The 19,857-nt window shown below is 36.8% G+C and overlaps 1 protein-coding gene across 1 annotated transcript in view; it reads right to left on the bottom strand.

Annotated features, from left to right (window-relative positions):
- Window positions 1-19,857, bottom strand: part of CNTN5 (contactin 5) — a 1,403,535-nt gene that overhangs the window by 35,215 nt on the left and 1,348,463 nt on the right. Inside the window, exons 19-20 of the mRNA XM_057553585.1 lie at window positions 18,066-18,136; window positions 15,746-15,980 (exon numbers count right to left, since the gene is read on the bottom strand). Coding sequence (XP_057409568.1) covers window positions 15,746-15,980; window positions 18,066-18,136 — 306 coding nt within the window. The remainder of the gene's footprint in view (window positions 1-15,745; window positions 15,981-18,065; window positions 18,137-19,857) is intronic.

Genomic DNA, 19,857 nt, shown 5'->3' with positions numbered 1-19,857 from the left:
GGCTTTTTTATTCTAACCCCATATCACTGGTAAGACTTCAGATGAAACTGTTGACAAAAAAAAAAAAAAAAATATATATATATATATATATATATATATATATATATATATATATACACACACACACACTTTTTTTTGTTTGTTTTTGATTCAGGGAACCATACTGCAAAGGCAGAGTTCTAACTTTAATTTTTAAGTCTTAGTCATATAAAGGGAATTATTGAGTTGGCCAAAAATTTTGTTTGGGTTTCCCATAAGATGTTATGGAAAAACCCGAACGAACTTTATGGACAGCCCAATATAACCATTTGCTGAGATTTTTCCTTTTCTAATGGAAGGTGGCCACATATCTACCTAGAGAGCCTTTATATATTATTAATTGAAAAATATAAGTCAAAAACATCTACCCTTGTTACTGTAAAAAAGCACACAGAAGACTTTTTCAAAGGTGCATGTTTGCACTGAGCAATGATTTTTCTTTTGGTAAAGCTTTCATTAAAATTACATACTATATTTGTGTTACTTCAAAGTGCTTTGGTAAATTCATATTAATCTTTACACAGAAGCTGACATTAGTTTCTGCCATGGTATAAATTGTCATTTCTCATTCTGCCCTTTGAATATCTTTTATTTTCTTTTGCTCAATGGTTTCCTTCATCCCACTTTCCAACTGCCTATTATTTGTGCATCTACCAGATTTAAAAAAAAAAAAAAAAAAAAAAAAAAACTGTGAAAAGCTTCTACTTTTATTTCATTCTAGAATTCTGTTCAGCAGACCTGCAACAAAATTTGTTTTCATTGCTATTTAACAGGAGTTAAAATTCTTTATTTTGCAAGTAAATGAAAGGAAATGCTCATGTTCTTAAGTGTGTATAATCTGACTTCCAGGGTTTAGGATATGATTTATTTCAAAGAAAACCACCCTTTGAATATCATTTGTTACTTGGAAGAAGTTTTGCTTATCTTTTAAGTGAATGCATTGCAGAGATTTGTGTGACAAATGCCTTCTTTCAACTTTTTTTTTATTATTGAGGCAATTACATCTTTGTCAAAGGAGATTGCAGGGGGATAAATAATTTCAGAATCATAAAATATGTGGTTGGATGGCAGCCTTTTGATCTCTCTTTACCACTAGAGAGAGAAATTTCTCTCTCAGCTTTCTGTAGCACTACACAAGTTTACGTACTTTTTAAATAGAACAACAAAAGTTTTAAAAAAGTAAAAAATGAAGAAAAATATTCAGAAATTATTTCCCAAACCAGCACCCTAATTTCTATTTAAAAGTTCTAAGCTTTTTAAATCCAGGTCAGACATGAGAAGACATTTCACAGTTGCACTCTCGAGGGATAAATATTATAGTTGCATTAAATGAATGAGGGTAAATGAAACAAGAATTGAAGAGTCATTTTTTATTTTTTTCACCTTCTGGATGTAAATAGTATCAGAAGTAGACCCATGCTGACCTGCATTGGAAATTTAAGCATATAAAAAAGTGACCTCATTCAGTTTACTTCCAAAAGTTTCAATTTGTACGGTTTATTACCCAGTGAATATTTTCATGTGTATCAAAAAGTTTGTCTGCAAGCAAGAGTAACTGACTAGATCATAGAATGTCTGCTTTGAATTGGAACTAGCTGTCCTGTTTGGGCATCCCATTGCAATTGAATGATGGAAAGTCACAACTAGAAAGAATTTTAGAAAGTCACTTGGATCAAAGGTCACACATAGATGGCCAGTGGGTCTTCAGCCATATTTTGTTTGCCCAAATAATCTATTAAATTAATTAATTCCAACATTCCATCTAAAAATAAAAATTTATGGCTTATTTTGGGGAAAAAAGGGGGATACCAAGTCTGAATCCTTGGGTGCTGGTAGATGAGAATTAGCAGTTGGTCCCATTAGTCAGGGCATATTCTTTTTAGTTTGCCAGATTCTCTACCAGTCCTTATTGTCTCACTTCTGGGACTACTTCACTTATTTATATTTCTTACCTGACGTCTATAGGCTTTTGAGTTACGAACCTATGTTTTAAATCCATGTCCTCATTTTTTCTTTTGCTTTTTAAACTTTTTTTTTAATCTAAACTACTGTAAAATCACATAATATGATTCAGAAGGCAAAGTGTCATCAGGAGCAAAGTAATAAATCCAGTGCTCTTTCACTGTAAATATTTATTATTCTCTTACTTCTAAAACTTAAAAATATGAAATTTATTGTTAATTTGATGAATGCTCCCTATCGTGAAATTGTTTAGATGCCACACACACACAGTTCTCATTGCTCCCTCATCTTAGTGATTGTAGACTCAATGAAGATTTGTGTCTCTGTGATAAGTTTGCACAGGCTACATTAACTGCATAAAGGAAAAAGGACTTACGAATATCATTGCATATAATAGGTACAGTTTGAAAATTTAAACATGCCCTCATTTTGCAGATGAAAAAAGTGACATAGAAACAGATTGATTTATCCGAACTCTGCTTCTGGCTCTGAAAGAGCCCCAAGTAGAACTCAGGTCTCAAGTGCTCTGTCTTCTGTTGTTTTTAAATGGCACCAAGGAAGCAGCTGGCTCATTCTTTACCTCTGAGGGTCAGTTTTGGGGTGCAGAAGAGATTTTACAAGAAGAATATATAGTCAATTCTCTTGCTGCATAATTGTTTCCAAATAACTGACAGATGAATGAATGGAATAAGATTAAAAATGAATGAACAAAAATAACAGAGAAAATAGATGAGGGGGGAATAACCAAAGGTAATAATAGTAACTACCATTTATCGAAGATTTGATATATGCCAAGCCTTATTTAAAATTCTTTATAATGTATCAATTAATCCTCCCAACAACCCTACTATCATTGTCACCATTTTTCAGATGAGGAAATCCAGGGGCAGAGAGGTTAAGCAACTTGCCCAAAGTTGCACAGCTGCTAGAGGGTGGAGAGAAGATTTGAACGGAGCAGTCAGGCCCTGACCACCACACTGTTCTGCTTCTGTGCACACATCTGTGTTTACCCCCCTGGTGCTTCTTCCTACTGCTTTCTCTTCTCCTTGCCCCACCACACCTAACTTCTCTCAAGAATATTTATGTTGGAATCCCCAGCTGGCCTCTCTAAGTCTTGCCAGAAACCACCTAAATCCCCGTCATCTCCTATTTAACCCTGCCACAGGCATACTATCACCTCCTTTTATTCCTATTTCATGGAATTTTTGATAATTTTGAACCACAGCTACACTGCTCCTCATAGATCTTGTCATATTCAGGCATCTCTAAAACTCTCCTGATCTGTAAATCACAGGATGCTTCTTGCCACTCTCACTTCTATCTGTTATGCTCGGGTGATTTGATGAAAATTCAGGGATTTATTTGACATTACACTAGCATTTTGTCTAATAGATTCAAATATTTTTAAAGATTTCTTTTTTTTTTTTTTTCACTTATGATGATATTAATTAGGCCATGGCTGACTCCTTCACTCCAATCTTGGGATATGAAATGGACAGGCTGACTGATAGAATTCAGTTCCTGTTAGATTAAAAATTTTGTACAGCATTACCATGTTCATGAATTTAGATGATACATTTGTATTAAGTGACCTAGCAGCTGGAGTTCTCCAAGTAATATGGGGGGATGTGCTTATAATATTGATTATACGTTTGACTTCCCAGGAGGGGTGGGCAAGAGCATTAATCAAAGGACAGTTTAATAAACTCCTTGGGAGAAGGGTTATGGTTTCATTATTTAAAAATTCAGTAAAGACAGCTGTAGCTGAACTTTTACAGGCACTAATCCAAATGGCTCATCTGGCAAGGACAGGAAATTATTCCTCGTATTTTACAACTAATATGCCAATTTATTAATTTTCAAGTTCACATAAATCCCACTGAGCTCAGTTTCAGCTAAGGACTGATTTGCAGAATAACACCTCATGAAAGTCAGGTTTTAATTTGAGCTGTGGTAGCTCAATTTGCAAGAGGATAATTGCATATCATTTTCTGCAAACAAGGAGAAGCTTTTTGACTTTATTAAAAAAATAAAAGCCACATATTTTTACATATAAGGAAAAAGCCAAAAAAACTAGAAAAGGTTAAATCACATCACATGTAAGCAAATATTTCAACCTACAATTAATCTGTATTGAATTTCCCTCTATTTTTCTATTAGATGTATTTGAATGCTCAGGTTCTTTCCCTTTCCAAATCTAAAGTGAAAAATGGATGTAAGTTTAATTAATAAGTATTTCTAGAAATATGGAAATGAAGGCCGATTTGATTTCTCATGTTAGAAATATTGCTTTTTATCACTTATACCATGCACTTTAAAATCAATTATGTTGGAACTTTGTTATTCTTTAAAAAAATAGAATTGTTTCCAAGATGAGAGTATTGCATGGGATTATATCATACCCTGAGACCTGAAGTCAAATCAGGGTTAGAATGCACATAATTTTTGCCTGGTTCAAAGGGTATAGATAAATGTGCATGGTGCATGGAAGTTCCAGAAGGCAAATCTCTTTCCTCCCATGTTTATGTCGAATGTTGCTTGTCACTGACAGAGCCATTCGGGATTACTTCTGTTGTGGAAACCTTGAAAGGTTTCAAAGTCTCAAGGGTGTTAGCAGAAAAACCATTTGGAGATTTTCTGACAGTACTTTAGGGCAATAGTCAACCTCCGAGTGTCAAGAGTCAAGGTTATTTCCCAAGTGATTTACTAAGTATCTATACGTATAAATGATGAATCCTTCTATAACAGATTCCATTCAAGGTTTTCCCTTCAATAATGTACTTCTCACTTGCATCCCAATAGGTTTCTTGAGAGGAAAAGGAAAACATAGAGGTATGGGGAATGCACACAAGCACTTATGGAAGTGTGTTCTGGATGCAAATGTCATCCATTGTCAATGTGCCAGTGGGAAATGGGTTGGGAACTAGTACTGTCAGGTGTGCCTTGAAGTCCTTGTGTTCTGTGCTTCTCTCCAAACAACATGGCTGCATTTGATATGGCATCTGGCACATTTCTCTTCATGTCTTGATGTCAGCTGTGAAAGGTTGGTACCTTCTCCATGGTACTCTAGGTGCGTAGCTGTATCATGATATGAAGGGAAAGAACTATGCCCATAAACAGAGATAGAAAGCCAGTCCCTCTGCTCTTGTTCTTTGCTTTATCTAAGAATACAGAGGACAGGTGGACTAGGTTAATGGAAGAAAAAAGAAACAGAAGTGGTCTATGGAGAAATACAGTCTCAACCAGATCAGCTGGGCTTTGGGCAAGAGTATGATGACAAAGGCTCACTGTGAATCTCTGTGAACATCCACAGACATGGAAGGGAGGCCCCCGCTCTGGCATGAGCATGATATATTATTTTGTCAGTTTATTACAGGCCTTGACTCTTTTTAAAAATGGTTCAATCTTGAAAATGTTCACTCCTTTTCAAGTAAAGCAGTTTGCCAAGTGGCTAAAAAGGATGTTGGTTTCCCTCTTTTTATTATAGAGCAAAAGTCGATCTGTTATTATTGCCTATACTGGGACAATTAAAATTTAAAAGAATATTTCAGAATGTAGAATAAATTGACAAAATTTTAGTCTTAGATTTGTAATGGTGTCCAGGGATGTTCTAGTTCTAGATTTTCATTTTTAGAGTGGAGGAAGGTAAGGCTCAGAAGGGTGAAAAAAATGCCCAAGACCTTACAGTTAGTCTGAGCTTGAAACTCAAGCTCCGCTTACCCTAAGCAAATGCTCTCTCTTCCTTCCATGGTCCTGCTTTTCGTGTTTAACACAATTTAATGGTGCTAAAACTTTATTAATATTTACACATGAAGTTCCAAATTAGTACATTTAATTAGTGAGCAAATGCTAATATATGTTTGAATTTTGTTGTCAGAACAAAGGCAGACTCTATTCAGATTTTTTTTATTTTGACATATTTATTGGAGTATAACTGCCTTACAATGGTGTGTTAGTTTCTGCTTTATAACAAAGTGAATCAACTATATGTATACATATATCCCCATATCTCCTCCCTCTTGCATCTCCCTCCCACCCTCCCTATTCCACCCTTCTAGGTGGTCACAAAGCACTGCACTGATCTCCCAGTGCTGGGCGGCTGCTTCCCACTAGCTATCTATTTTACATTTGGTAGTGTATATTTGTCCATGCCACTCTCTCACTTCGTCCCAGCTTACCCTTACCCCTCCCAGTGTTCTCAAGTCCACTCTCTATGTCTACATCTCTATTCCTGTCCTGGCCCTAGGTTGTTCAGAACCACTTCTTTTTTTTTTTTTTAATTTTTTTAATTTTTAATTTTTTTTAATGCTATTCTTGTCTGCTTACATTCTTTTTATGTATGTATGTATGTATGTATGTATGGCTTTGTTGGGTCCTTGTTTCTGTGCGAGGGCTTTCTCTAGTTGTGGCAAGCGGGGGCCACTCTTCATCGCGGTGCGGGGGCCACTCTTCATCGCGGTGCGTGGGCCTCTCACCATCGTGGCCTCTAGTTGCCGAGCACAGGCTCCAGACGCGCAGGCTCAGTAATTGCGGCTCACGGGCCGAGTTGCACCGTGGCATGTGGGATCCTCCCAGACCAGGGCTCAAACCCGTGTCCCCTGCATTGGCAGGCAGATTCTCAACCACTGCGCCACCAGGGAAGCCCCAGAACCACTTTTTTATTTTAGATTCCATATATATGTGTTAGCATACGGTACTTGTTTTCCCTTTCTGACTTACTTCACTCTGTATGACAGACTCCAGGTCCATCAACCTCACTACAAATAACTCAATTTCCTTTCTTTTCATGGCTGAGTAATATTCCATTGTACATATGTGCCACATCTTCTTTACCCATTCATCAATCGATGGACACATAGGCTGCTTCCATGTCCTGGCTATTGTAAATAGTGCTGCAATGAATATTGGGGTACATGACTCTTTTTGAATTATGGTTTTCTCAGGGTATATGGCCAGTAGTAGGAGTGCTGGGTCATATGGTAGTTCTATTTTTAGTTTTTTAAGGAACCTCCATACTGTTCTCCATAGTGGCTATATCAATTTACATTCCCACCAACAGTGCAAGACGGTTCCCTTTTCTCCACACCCTCTCTAGCATTTATACTTTGTCAATTTTTTAAGGATGACTATTCTGACTGTTGTGAGGTGATACCTCATTGTAGTTTTGATTTGCATTTCTCTGTTGATTAGTGATGTTGAGCATTCTTTCATATGTTTGTTGGCTATCTGTATATCTTCTTTGGAGAAATGTCTATTTAGGTCTTCTGCCCATTTTTGGATTGGGTTGTTTGTTTTTTAGATATTGAGCTGCATGTGCTGCTTGCAAATTTTGGAGATTAATCCTTTGTCAGTTGCTTCATTTGCAAATATTTTCTCCAATTCTGAGGGCTGTCTTTTTGCCTTGTTTATGGTTTCCTTTGCTGTGCAAAAGCTTTTAAGTTTCATTAGGTCCCATTTGTTTATTTTTGTTTTTATTTCCATTTCTCTAGGAGGTTGGTCAAAAATGATCTTGCTGTGATTTATGTCATAGAGTGTTCTGTCTATGTTTTCCCCTAAGAGTTTGATAGTGTCTGGCCTTACATTTAGGTCTTTAATCCATTTTGAGTTTATTTTTGTGTATGGTGTTAGGGAGTGTTCTAATTTCATTCTTTTACATGTAGCTGTCCAGTTTTCCCAGCACCACTCATTGAACAGGCTGTCTTTTCTCCACCGTATAGTCTTGCTTCCTTTATCAGAAATAAGGTAAGCATTTGTGTGTGGGTTTATATTTGGGCTTTCAATCCTGTTCCACTGATCTATATTTCTGTTTTTGTGCCAGTACCATGCTGTCTTGATTTCTGTAGCTTTGTAGTATAGTCTGAAGTCAGGGAGTCTGATTCCTCCAGCTCCATTTTTCTTCCTCAAGATTGCTTTAGCTCTTCAGGGTCTTTTTTGTTTCCATATAAATTGTGACTTTTTTTGTTCTAGTTCTGTGAAAAATGCCACTGGTAGTTTGATAGGGATTGCACTGAACCTGTAGATTGCTTTGAGTAGTATAGTCATTTTCACAATGTTGATTCTTCCAATCCAAGAACATAGAATATCTCTCCATCTGTTTGTATCATCTTTAATTTCTTTCATCAGTGTCTTATAGTTTTCTGCATACAGGTCTTTTGTCTCCCTAGGTAGGTTTTTTCCTAGGTATTTTATTCTTTTTGTTGCAATGGCAAATGGGAGTGTTTCCTTAATTTCTCTTTCAGATTTTTTGTCGTTGGTGTATAGGAATGCAAGAGATTTCTGTGCATTAATTTTGTATCCTGCTACCTTACCAAAGTCACTGATTAGCTCTAGAAGTTTTCCGGTAGCATCTTTAGGATTCTCTATGTATAGTATCATGTCATCTGCAAACAGTGACAGCTTTACTTCTTCTTTTCTGATTTGTATTCCTTTGATTTCTTTTTCTTCTCAGATTGCTGTGGCTAAAATATCCTAAACTATGTTGAATAATAGTGGTGAGAGTGGGCAACCTTGTCTTGTTCCTGATGTTAGTGGAAATGTTTTCAGTTTTTCACCATTGAGAATGATGTTGGCTGTGAGTTTGTCATATATGGCCTTTATTATGTTGAGGTAAGTTCCCTCTATGCCTATTTTCTGGAGGGTTTTATCATAAGTGGGTGTTGAATTTTGTCAAAAGTTTTTCTGTATCTATTGAGATGATCATATGGTTTTTATCCTTCAATTTGTTAATATGGTGTATCACATTGATTGATTTGTGTATACTGAAGAATCCTTGCATTCCTGGGATAAACCCCACTTGATCATGGTGTGTGATTTTTAATGTGATGTTGGACTCTGTACGCTAGTGTTTTGTTGAGGATTTTTGCCTCCATGTTCATCATTGATATTGGCCTGTAGTTTTCTTTCTTTGTGACATCTTTGTCTGGTTTTGGTATCAGAGTGATGGTGGCTTCCTAGAATGAGTTTGGGAGTGTTCCTCAGTCTGGTATATCTTGGAAGAGTTTGAGAAGAATAGGTGTTAGTTCTTCTTTAATTGTTCCATAGAATTCGCCTGTGAAGCCATCTGGTCCTGGGTTTTTGTTTTTTGGAAGATTTTTAAACACAGTCTCAATTTATGTGCTTTTGATTGGTCTGTTTATATTTTCTGTTTCTTCCTGGTTCAGTCTTGGAAGGTTGTGCTTTTCTAAGAATTTGTCCATTTCTTCTATGTTGTCTATTTTATTGGCATATAGTTGCTTGTAGTAATCTCTCATGATCCTTTGTATTTCTGCAGTGTCAGCTGTTACTTCTCCTTTTTAATTTCTAATTCTATTGATTTGTCTTCTCCCTTTTTTTCTTGATGAGTCTGGCTAATGGTTTATCAATTTTGTTTATCTTCTCAAAGAACAAGCTTTTACTTTTATTGATTTTTGCTATTGTTTCCTTCATTTCTTTTTCATTTATTTCTGATCTGATCTTTATGATTTCTTTCCTTTTGCTAACTTTGGGGTTTTCTTGTTCTTCTTTCTCTAATTGCTTTAGGTATAAGGTTCAGTTGTTCATTTGAGATATTTCTTGTTTCTTGGTGTAGGATTCTATTGCTCTAAACTTCCCTCTGAGAACTGCTTTTGCCGCATCCCATAGGTTTTGGGTCATTGTGTTTTCATTTTCCTTTGTTTCTAGGTATTTTTTGATTTCCTCTTTGATTTCTTCAGTGATCTCTTGGTTATTTAGTAGTGTATTGATTAGCCTCTGTGTGTTTGTTTTTTTTACAGATTTTTTCCTGTAATTGACATCTAGTCTCATAGCATTGTTGTCAGAAAAGATACTTGATACAATTTCAATTTTCTTAAATTTACCAAGGCTTGATTTGTGACCCAGGATATGATCTGACCTGGAGAATGTGTCATGAACACTTGAGAAGAAAGTGTATTCTGTTTTTTTGGATGGAATGTCCTATAAATATAAATTAATTCCATCTTGTTTAATGTATCATTTAACGCTTGTGTTCCTTATTCATTTTGGATGATCTGTCCATTGGTGAAAGTGGGGTGTTATAGTCCCCTACTATGATTGTGTTACTGTTGATTTCCCCTTTTATGGCTGTTAGCATTTGCCTTATGTATTGAGGTGCTCTTATGTTGGGTGCATAAATATTTACAATTTTTATATCTTCTTCTTGGATTGATCCCTTGATCATTATGTTGTGTCCTTCTTTGTCTCTTTTAATAGCCTTTATTTTAAAGTCTATTTTGTCTGAGATGAGAATTGCTACTCCAGCTTTCTTTTGATTTCCATTTGCATGGAATATCTTTTTCCATCCCCTCACTTTCAGTCTGTATGTGTCCCTAGGTCTGAAGCGGGTCTATTGTAGACAGCATATAATACAGATCTTGTTTCTGTAACCATTCAGACAGTGTATTTCTTTTGGTTGCAGCATTCAATCCATTTACTTTTAAGGTAGTTATCGATATGTATGTTCTTATTATCATTTTCTTAATTGTTTTGGGTTTGTTATCGTAGGTCTTTTCCTTCTCTTCTGTTTCCTGCCTAGAGAAGTTCCTTTAGCATTTGTTGTAAAGCTGGTTTGGTGACGCTGAATTCTCTTAGCTTTTTCTTGTCTGTAAAGGTTTTAATTTCTCCATCGAATCTGAATGAGATCCTTGCTGTGTAATCTTGGTTGTAGGTTTTTCCCTTTCATCTCTTTAAATATGTCCTTCCACTCCCTTCTGGTTTGCAGAGTTTCTGCTGAAAGATCAGCTGTTAACCTTATGCGGATTCCCCTGTATGTTATTTGGGTTTTTTTTCCTTGCTGCTTTTAAAATTTTTCTTTGTATTTAATGTTTGATAGTTTGATTAGTATATGTCTTGGCATGTTTCTCCTTGGATTTATCTTGTATGGGACTCTCTGCACTTCCTGGTCTTGATTGACCCTTTCCTTTCTCATATTAGGGAAGTTTTCAACTATAATCTCTTCAAATATTTTCTCAGTCCCTTTCTTTTTCTCTTCTTCTTTTGGGACCCCTATAATTCGAATGTTGGTGCATTTAATCCTGTTTCAGAGGTCTCTGAGACTGTGCTCAATTCTTTTCATTCTTTTTTGTTTATTCTGCTCTGCAGTAGTTATTTTCACTATTTTATCTTCCAGGTCACTTATCCGTTCTTCTGCCTCAGTTATTCTGCTATTGATTCCTTCTAGAGAATTTTTAATTTCATTTATTGTGTTGTTCATCATTGTTTGTTTGCTCTTTAGCTCTTCTTGGTCCTTGTTAATCGTTTCTTGTATTTTCTCCTTTCTATTTCCAAGACTTTGGATCATCTTTACTATCATTAATCTGAATTCTTTTTCAGGTAGACTGCCTATGTCCTCTTCATTTGGTTGGTCTGGTGGGTTTTTACCTTGCTCCTTCATCTGCTGTGTGTTTCTCTGTCTTCTCATTTTGCTTAACTTACTGTGTTTGGGGTCTCCTTTTCGCAGGCTGCAGGTTCGTAGTTCCTGTTGTTTTTGCCATCTGTCCCCAGTGGCTAAGGTTGGTTCAGTGGGTTGTGTAGACTTCCTGGTGGAGGGGCCTAGTGCCTGTGTTCTGGTAGATGAGGCTGGATATTGTCTTTCTGGTGGGCAGGACTACATTCGGTGGTATGTTTTGGGTTGTCTGTGACCTTATTATGATTTTAGGCCACCTCTCTGCTAATGGGTGGGGTCGTGTTCCTGTCTTGCTTGTTGTTTGGCATAGGGTGTGCAGGACTGTAGCTTGGTAGTTGTTGAGTGGAGCTGGGTCTTAGTGTTGAGATAGAGATCTCTGGGAGATCTTTGGGTGTTTGATATTACGTGGATCCTGGAGCTCACTGGTGGACCAATGTTCTTAACTCATCTCTCCCACTTCAGAGGCACAGGCCTGATACCTGGCTGGAGCACCAAGACCTTGTCAGCCACACGGCTCAGAGAAAAAAAGAAAGAATGAAAAAAAAAATAAAATAAAGTTACTAAAATAAAAAAATTATTAAAAATAAAAGGAAATTTAAAAAGTAATAAAAAAAGAAAGGAAGAAAGAAGAGAGCCACCAAACCAAGAAAACAAATCCACCAATGATAACAAGTGCTAAAAACTATACTAAATGGAAAACAAAACAAAACAAAAAAATGAAGAGACAGAACCCTAAGACAGATGGTAAAAGCAAAGCTATACAGACAAAATCACACACAGAAGCATACACATACACACTCACAAAAAGAGAAAAAGGAAAAAAAAAAAAAAAATATATATATATATATATATATATATATATATATATATATATATATATGGTGGTTCCCAAAGTCTACTGCCTCAATTTTGAGATAATTCTTTGTTTATTCAGGTATTCCAGAGATGCAGAGTACACTAAGTTGATTGTGGAGATTTAATCCGCTGCTCCTGAGGCTTCTGGGGGAGATTTCCCTTTCTCTTCTTTGTTCGCACAGTTCCCAGGGTTCAGCTTTGGATTTGGTTCCACCTCTGCATGTAGGTCACCTGAGGCCATCTCTTCTTCGCTCAGACAGGACAGGGTTAAAGTTGCAGCTGATTAGGGGGCTCTGGCTCACTCAGGCCAGGGGAGGGAGGGGTATGGAATGCAGGGCGAGGCTGTGGAGGCAGAGGGCGGCATGACGTTGCAACAGCATAAGGCGTGCCATGTGTTCTCCCGGGGAAGTTGTCCCTGGATCACGGGACCCTGGCAGTGGTGGGCTGCACTGGCTCCCGGGAGGGGATGTGTGGATAGTGACCTGTGCTTGCACACAGCCTTCTTGGTGGCAGCAGCAGCAGCCTTAGTGTTTCATGCCCGTCTCTGGGGTCCATGCGGATAGCCGTGGCTCATGCCCGTCTCTGGAGCTCATTTAGGCAGGTGGTGCTCTGAATCCCCTCTGCTTGTGCACCCTGAAACAATGGTCTTGTTGCCTCTTAGGCAGGTCCAGACTTTTCCCCGGACTCCCTCCTGGCTAGCTATGGTGCACTAGCCCCCTTCAGGCTGTGTTCACGCAGCCAACTCCAGTCCTCTCCCTGGGATCTGACCTCCAAAGCCCGAGCCTCAGTGCCCAGCCCCCACCTGACTTGGCCAGCGGGTGAGCAGAGAAGTCTCTCGGGCTGGTGAGTGCCAGTCAACACTGATCCTCTATGCGGGAATCTCTCTGCTTTGCCCTCTGCACCCCTATTGCTGTGCTCTCCTCTGTGGCTCTGCAGATTCCCCCCACCATCCCCTGTCCCCACCAGTGAAGGGGCTTCCTATTGTGTGAAACTTTTCCTCCTTCACAGCTCCCTCCCAGAGGTGCAGGTTCCATCCTTATTCTTTTGTCTTTGTTTTTTGCTTTTTTCTTTTGCCCTACCCAGTTACGTGGGAGTTTCTTGCCTTTGGGAGTTCTGAGGTCTTCTGCCAGCATTCAGTAGGTGTTCGGTAGGAGTTGTTCCACTTGTAGATGTAATTCTGATGCATTTGTGGGGAGGAAGGCAATCTCCACGCCTCACTCCTCCACCATCTTGAAGCTCCTCCCTCTATTCAGATTTAATTTGCCTGGTATCTTTCATATTTCAGTCCACCAAAGTAAATGAAGTGTTACTATGAAATATGTCACAGCAAAAACCTCAGTGTCTTTGAAAGAAAATATGCATATTTCCAATCTAGCTGGAAAGAGAAATCTCTAAAGGCAAGCCATTTCAAGTTTAAGAAAACAGAGTATAAACAACCCATGGTGGCTGCTATAATTTAATTTTAAAGCAAAGGTTGACGGAACGTACAAATCTGGATTTCTTAAAGGCAACACTGGTGTTACCATATGAAGCATGTACACACCTCTCCAATTCATCTCACGTGACATTTGGGACCGTGTGCTTTATAGTTAGGTTAAATAAATTAAAACCACAAGAATATGCACTTCCTGAATAAAACATGTACTTCAAAACAGATATCAGAGTAACAAATGATGTAAAATATTATTATTATATACACTAACATAATACAATAACGAAAAATTATTGTTAAAGACACTCCTGATGAGAAGGTATAGGGTAGTGATTAAAAGCATTAGCTTTGGAGTCATACAGACCTGTGTTCAAATCCCAGCCCTGTCACTTATTACAGTTACTTACAACTTTTGTTATTTACTGGGTTGATTTGAACATGTTACTTACCCTCTCTGAGTCTCAGTTTCCTGCAAAATAGATTTCAGCTTGAGACTCCTATCTCATATTTGATTGTAAGAGTTAATATAAGTAATGTGGAGACTGGCTATACTATCTGAAAAAGCATCAGAATCTTGAGATGCTAAGTGCGTGAATATCTCACCAGAACACCTATGATTCCTTATTTTTACTTGATTCTTCACTTTCCTGTTCATTCTTATACTAGGAAAAACTTTCTACTTCTGCTTCAAAATTTGGCTCTATGTCATAAAATACAAGGCAGCTAGTGCTGAAAAATTACATTTTATATAAATCAGACACTACCTTTGTGCTTCAGTATTCAAATGACCTTACTTATTTCCCCTGCCATGAATTCCCCATACCAAAAAGATTGATAATTCTCTTAAGCTATTCAAGTCACAAATGTGGGCACAAAGGAAGCTAAAGTGTCAGTTTATGAGAAAACAATAATTATTTGGAAGGTCAAATGTGTGCTGCCTTTGGTGGAACATTAGCTCAGTCTTCTGTCAGGTTTAGGGACTGTAAGGCATTTTATTTACTTGCAGGGCCAATTGAAATTGTGTACTTGAATTGAAGAAGGACTGTGCAGAAAAGCTAACTTTAGGGAGTTAACTCTATCAAGCTTTCTCTCACTCAGAAAATGCATTTTTGTATTAAAACTTGAAAGAACCAAGAATTTTGATGTAGGAAGCTGAGTTTGCCCTCTAGCACTACCACCTGTTGACTGTAACCATGAATAAGTCACAGATTTACAGTTTACTGATCTGTAAAATGGGTTTCCTGCCTAGGTCCTGCCTACCTAGTAGTTTTATACTGAGAATTAAATGAGGTTATACATATGAAGGCAGCTTGTTATAGACAAATCAAGGATTTAATGATTGAAAGGACTGAGTTTAATTCTCAATTAGAAACTATTTAACTTTTTTTAACAAGTTCCTTAACTTTTCTGAACTTCAATTTCTCTTTCTCTACAATGGGGATAATAATGCCTATTAGACAAGATTGTTGTGAGGATTTAATGATACCATGTGTGAAAAGCTTCAAACAAAAAATCCTGTCTGATACTTCTGTATCAGTCCACTGTTTTGTGTATGAGGTTAGTAATGAATAGTTATTGGAGTCTTTATTTAAATTTATTTCACATAAGTTAGAATTTTCAATTAAAATAGAAATTATTTAAATTTCTAAATTTAAATTAGAATAAGATTAAAATAGAAAATGATCTAAATTGCAAAACAGAGAAGAATGGTTAAATGTCCATCCATCCAGAGAATATTCTACAGGCATTACTAATATTGTTATTGTCATGGAAAGATATTTGCCATACATCATCAGGGAGTGAAGAACATAAAGCAAAGTATATGGAATGATCAATTTTTTTCAATAAAAATTGAAATTATTTGGAATTAATTATTGAATTATTTGGAAAAAATTTTGGAAAAATATATCTAAAAAGTGTAGTGAGACTGTGGGTAAGTTTTATTTTCGCTTTTGGTGTACCTGTATTATCTAATATATTACAGTAGTGTCACATTCATGTACCAAAATAAAATATTAATATGTTAAATGAAAATAATAAGCATAAAAAAAACTTACCTCCTTCAGCTGAACATATGACCACAATTTGACTGAAAGGTCCATCTCCTTTATTGTTATAAACGCCAACCTTCACTTCAAAGGGAGTAAGAGGAGGGACACTTTCATCTCGATAAATGAATTTTGAAGCTTCAGAAGATGTCACCATTTTTTCCTTCCAGCCACGTGTTCCATTGGGTCGGAAAGCCACAATATAGCCAAAGCCTTCCCCATTCTGAAACTCTTCCGATACTGGCTAGAGAAGAAAAATGCAATTAAATATCAGGAAAATAATTGATCAAAACCCCCACTCTTTCCAATCTTTAAATTTTTAAAAATTATGGATAACTAGAGCAATAGAGACTCTCCAATCTTTATATTACATTGGAAGCCAACATAGAACAATAGCTTGGCAGTCACTGGAAATTTAAAAGGCTTTAAAGGTATAAGATTAAAAAATTAAATGGTATCAGTTGGTATTTAAGAAAAGTATCAGGAATATTGAAAACTCTTGAAGTGAAACAAATTTGCTCCAATTAGTCATGTATATGAAACAAAGGTCCTTGGATTCCACACTAGAATGTAATATGTTGGGGAAAACTGTCATACCGTCTGGTGGTCAGGAGAATCTTGCCACTGGTAATGCTCTGCAGAGGACTTTGCACAGAAAATCTCGGTGAAATTAATGTAAGACCTTTCTTCTAGGGTTTTTCTCAATTACTGCTGTGCTTTACTAACATATGAAAAAATTAGAATACAGAATTTTTTCAGGAGACTTGTACTCCATGGCTTACATTTAAATTTGTTAAATGAGCATCAATTGCACACCACAGAAAATAGTAATTGTGATTAACTAGTTAGTCAGTGGAGCAGTTACCAGACATTGCCTAGTGCAATATTTGACAAATAGATACACAATAAACATTTGCTACATTTTCTTATTTTGAATTTTGATTTGAGGAAAAAACTATGTATTGAGTGGAGGAAAAGAGACAAAGCCTATTATATCAAAGTACTATAGACTAAATGTTTATAGCCCTTCCTCCCCCACAATTCATGTGATGAATTCCTAACACAATGTGATGGTATTAGGAGATGGGCTTTTGGTAGGTGACTTGGCTATGAGTGTGGAGTACTCATGAATCAGATTATTGCCCTTGTAATACAGAATCTAGAGATTTGTCTTGGCTCTCTGTTACGTGAGGACATAGTGAGAAATTGTGTTCTATGAACCAGGAAGCAGGCCCTTGCCAGATCTGAATCCACCAATGCCTTCCAGAACTAGACTTCCAGCCTCCAGAAATGTGAGAATTAAATTTCTGTTGTTTATAAGCCACCCAGTCTACAGCATTTTTGTTATAGCAGCCCCAGCTGACTAAGACATAAAACTGGCAGGGAAGGCAATTCTGTTTAGAGAGGTTTGATCTCAGTGAAGGTCAGGTATTGGGAAATTAATACCTCTGCAGAAATCAAAAGTAAGGCCTAAAGTTTTATTGAAGAAGAGGCATATGAACAGAAGAACAGGTCAGAGGATGTGCTCATGGAAGATTTCTTACTGGGGAAAGGAGTTTTTCTGTATGTTTCTGTACATTCTATCATTGTTCTTAGAGATGGTCAGGGATTGGTTCAGTTTTCTCCAATAGGCATTTCCATCTCCATATTCTAACACATTGTTCTGTTAGCTACATAGCTATATTTGATAATAAAGTTAACATCAAAGAAGGAAAGTGGCTTTATGGAAAATAAATGTACCTCTCACACTCTTTCTCCCTTGTTCCTTTCTTTTGACAGAAGGAATTTTGGAGGTCATACAGTGAGGGACACAAAAGAATAAGGGTTTTGTAATCAAAGTCCCAATTCTACTGCTTCTCAGGAAAGTACTCAAACTGTGCATCAGTTTCATAATTTGTAAAACAAGGAAAATTATCCCCACTAATAGGATAGTTGTACGGGATAAATGAGCTAACCCAGTCACTACTCCAGAAAAACCTCAATAGTTTTAGCCTCCAAAAATGTCAAGGATGCTATTCAATTGTGAAGTAAATAAATATCAAACTAAGCCAAATAAACATCTGAAGCAATTTGTGAGAGAATGTGTTTTAATCATTCAAACTGTATTCTGAGACAGCCTATATGACAGGATGGCACACTTTAGACTTGGTATGAAAATGAGAAAAGTTCATGTTGGAAATATTCATGTGAGTAATGCATGCTCAAAGCGTTTCTTAACCTCCTTTAAACAGAAGTTACTCAGTTACTCTATACCACATACTGATACTCTATGTGTAACTTTTTAATTTAAGGAATCAACAAGTTCTGACATCTGAGTAGGCTTTCTTACCTCCCAGGCGATGACTAACTCGTGCCTTCTTCCACTTCTTCCACTTACATTGGTGGGTGTCGTCTTTGGAACTGTTGTTAAAAATGGGCCAAGAGTGAGGACAATACGTAGATGTACAATTTAAGTGTCCCTACACCAAGAATGCATCATAACCCTACTCTGGTTGGATAACATCCCCAAATAAACAAATCAAAATGTGTTTGGAAGTCAAAGTGGCCTTATTCAATATTAAACAAAATGTTTGTGACAAGTACCTTGCTTTCAAATCTATGTGGGGGGGTTTGATATATATTTTTCATGGCCACATACTGCATCCCCAAACTAGTTCACTTGTATAAATGCTCTGTGGTTACTAAGGTCCAAATCATAATTAACACTATAGTCAAGGACATCTGCTAATGGTTAGTTAAATTTCATCCTACAAGTTTTCTTCTTCCTAAGGATGTGAATCTTCTGTGATTTCAGGGCTTGCAGAGCCCCTGGAAAGTCCACAGGTTGACATTAGCCTTACTGCTTTACTAGAACTCCCAGGTGGCTCCAGTTTAAAGAAATCTTAGCAACAGTTCCATGGAGTGAACCTATTTAAATGAATAAACATTTTAAAAAACTGTCAAGAACGAACCTCTCTGCAAACTGCAAAATATATAGATACCTGGTGAAGCTTTTTCAAATGCAAAACTATTAAAATAATAAATATGTCAAAGGAATAAATTTCCCCTTCACGGCACCAAACCACAAAATATGTAGTTGAAAGGGAATATTTTCAAATGAAGAACTGTTAAATGAAGAAAACTATTAAAATAAATCATTTTCCAGGCTATGAGCCTGCATTAGCAATTTTACACTTCAGTGTTGCCTTTATATCCCAGCATATAGTTTTAAAAAAAAAATTGATATACTCATAAACAATAGATTCACTCCCATTTATTACCTACTTGGAGTGGAAGGCTGCTAATTACTGGTAGATATTCACACAGCATTTTATATACTGGAAAAACTGATGCAGAATTTATATGCTACTAGAAAGGGAAAAATAAACAATTTTTCTTGGACCACGGAGGTGGGAGAGAACACTGTCATTGCCTCCATTGAAATAGATGATCTTTATTCACCAGGTCCAAATTTCATTTCCTTGACACTTTTCTCCATGAACATGAGTTCTTGTCTTGCTCATGCACATGTAGAAGGATATATACAGAAGCAGCTACCAATCTTTATTTTTTCACAGTTACATACACATTAAGGATTATTCATATGTGGAGTTCACTCTCATGAATTCCCTCAGAATTACATGGAATTGGATACCCCTTTGTCTCTCAATCAGGAAATCAAAAGGAATTCAACTAAGAAGAATGATGGTATTAGAGCAATAACAGTGAATATGTCCTAATTTATATGAAGAGCAGGCAGATGATTTAACTTGAGTTTTTTACTAGTAGTCATAAGTTATTGCTGCATGTAACAATGTATGACATAGCAGTCTGCCTTGACACCATGTCTCAAAACCACTGTTATAGAGTAGTAATTCTAAATTCATTTTCTGGTGTATGGTCTGAGTAAAGCACACAGGAGGAAAACTGGTTTAACTCTATGTGTAAAAGGGTAGGGCTACACATTTCCAAATATACCCTCAGTGGCTATTCTCAGAGTTCTGAATATTGTGACCATCAATGATAGTCAGATAAATAGTAGAAGCAAGTTAATTTGTTGATATGGTGCCACTATGGTTTCTCTTAGTACCATTTGTTTGTAAAATATAAAAAGGTACGCACACACACATATGCTTCACATT

This window comes from Balaenoptera acutorostrata, chromosome 9 (assembly GCF_949987535.1).
Source record: "Balaenoptera acutorostrata chromosome 9, mBalAcu1.1, whole genome shotgun sequence".
NCBI classification, from domain to species: domain Eukaryota; kingdom Metazoa; phylum Chordata; class Mammalia; order Artiodactyla; family Balaenopteridae; genus Balaenoptera; species Balaenoptera acutorostrata.
The sequence above is the reverse complement of the archived record's forward strand: the minus strand, read 5'-3'. Positions and strand labels throughout refer to the sequence as shown.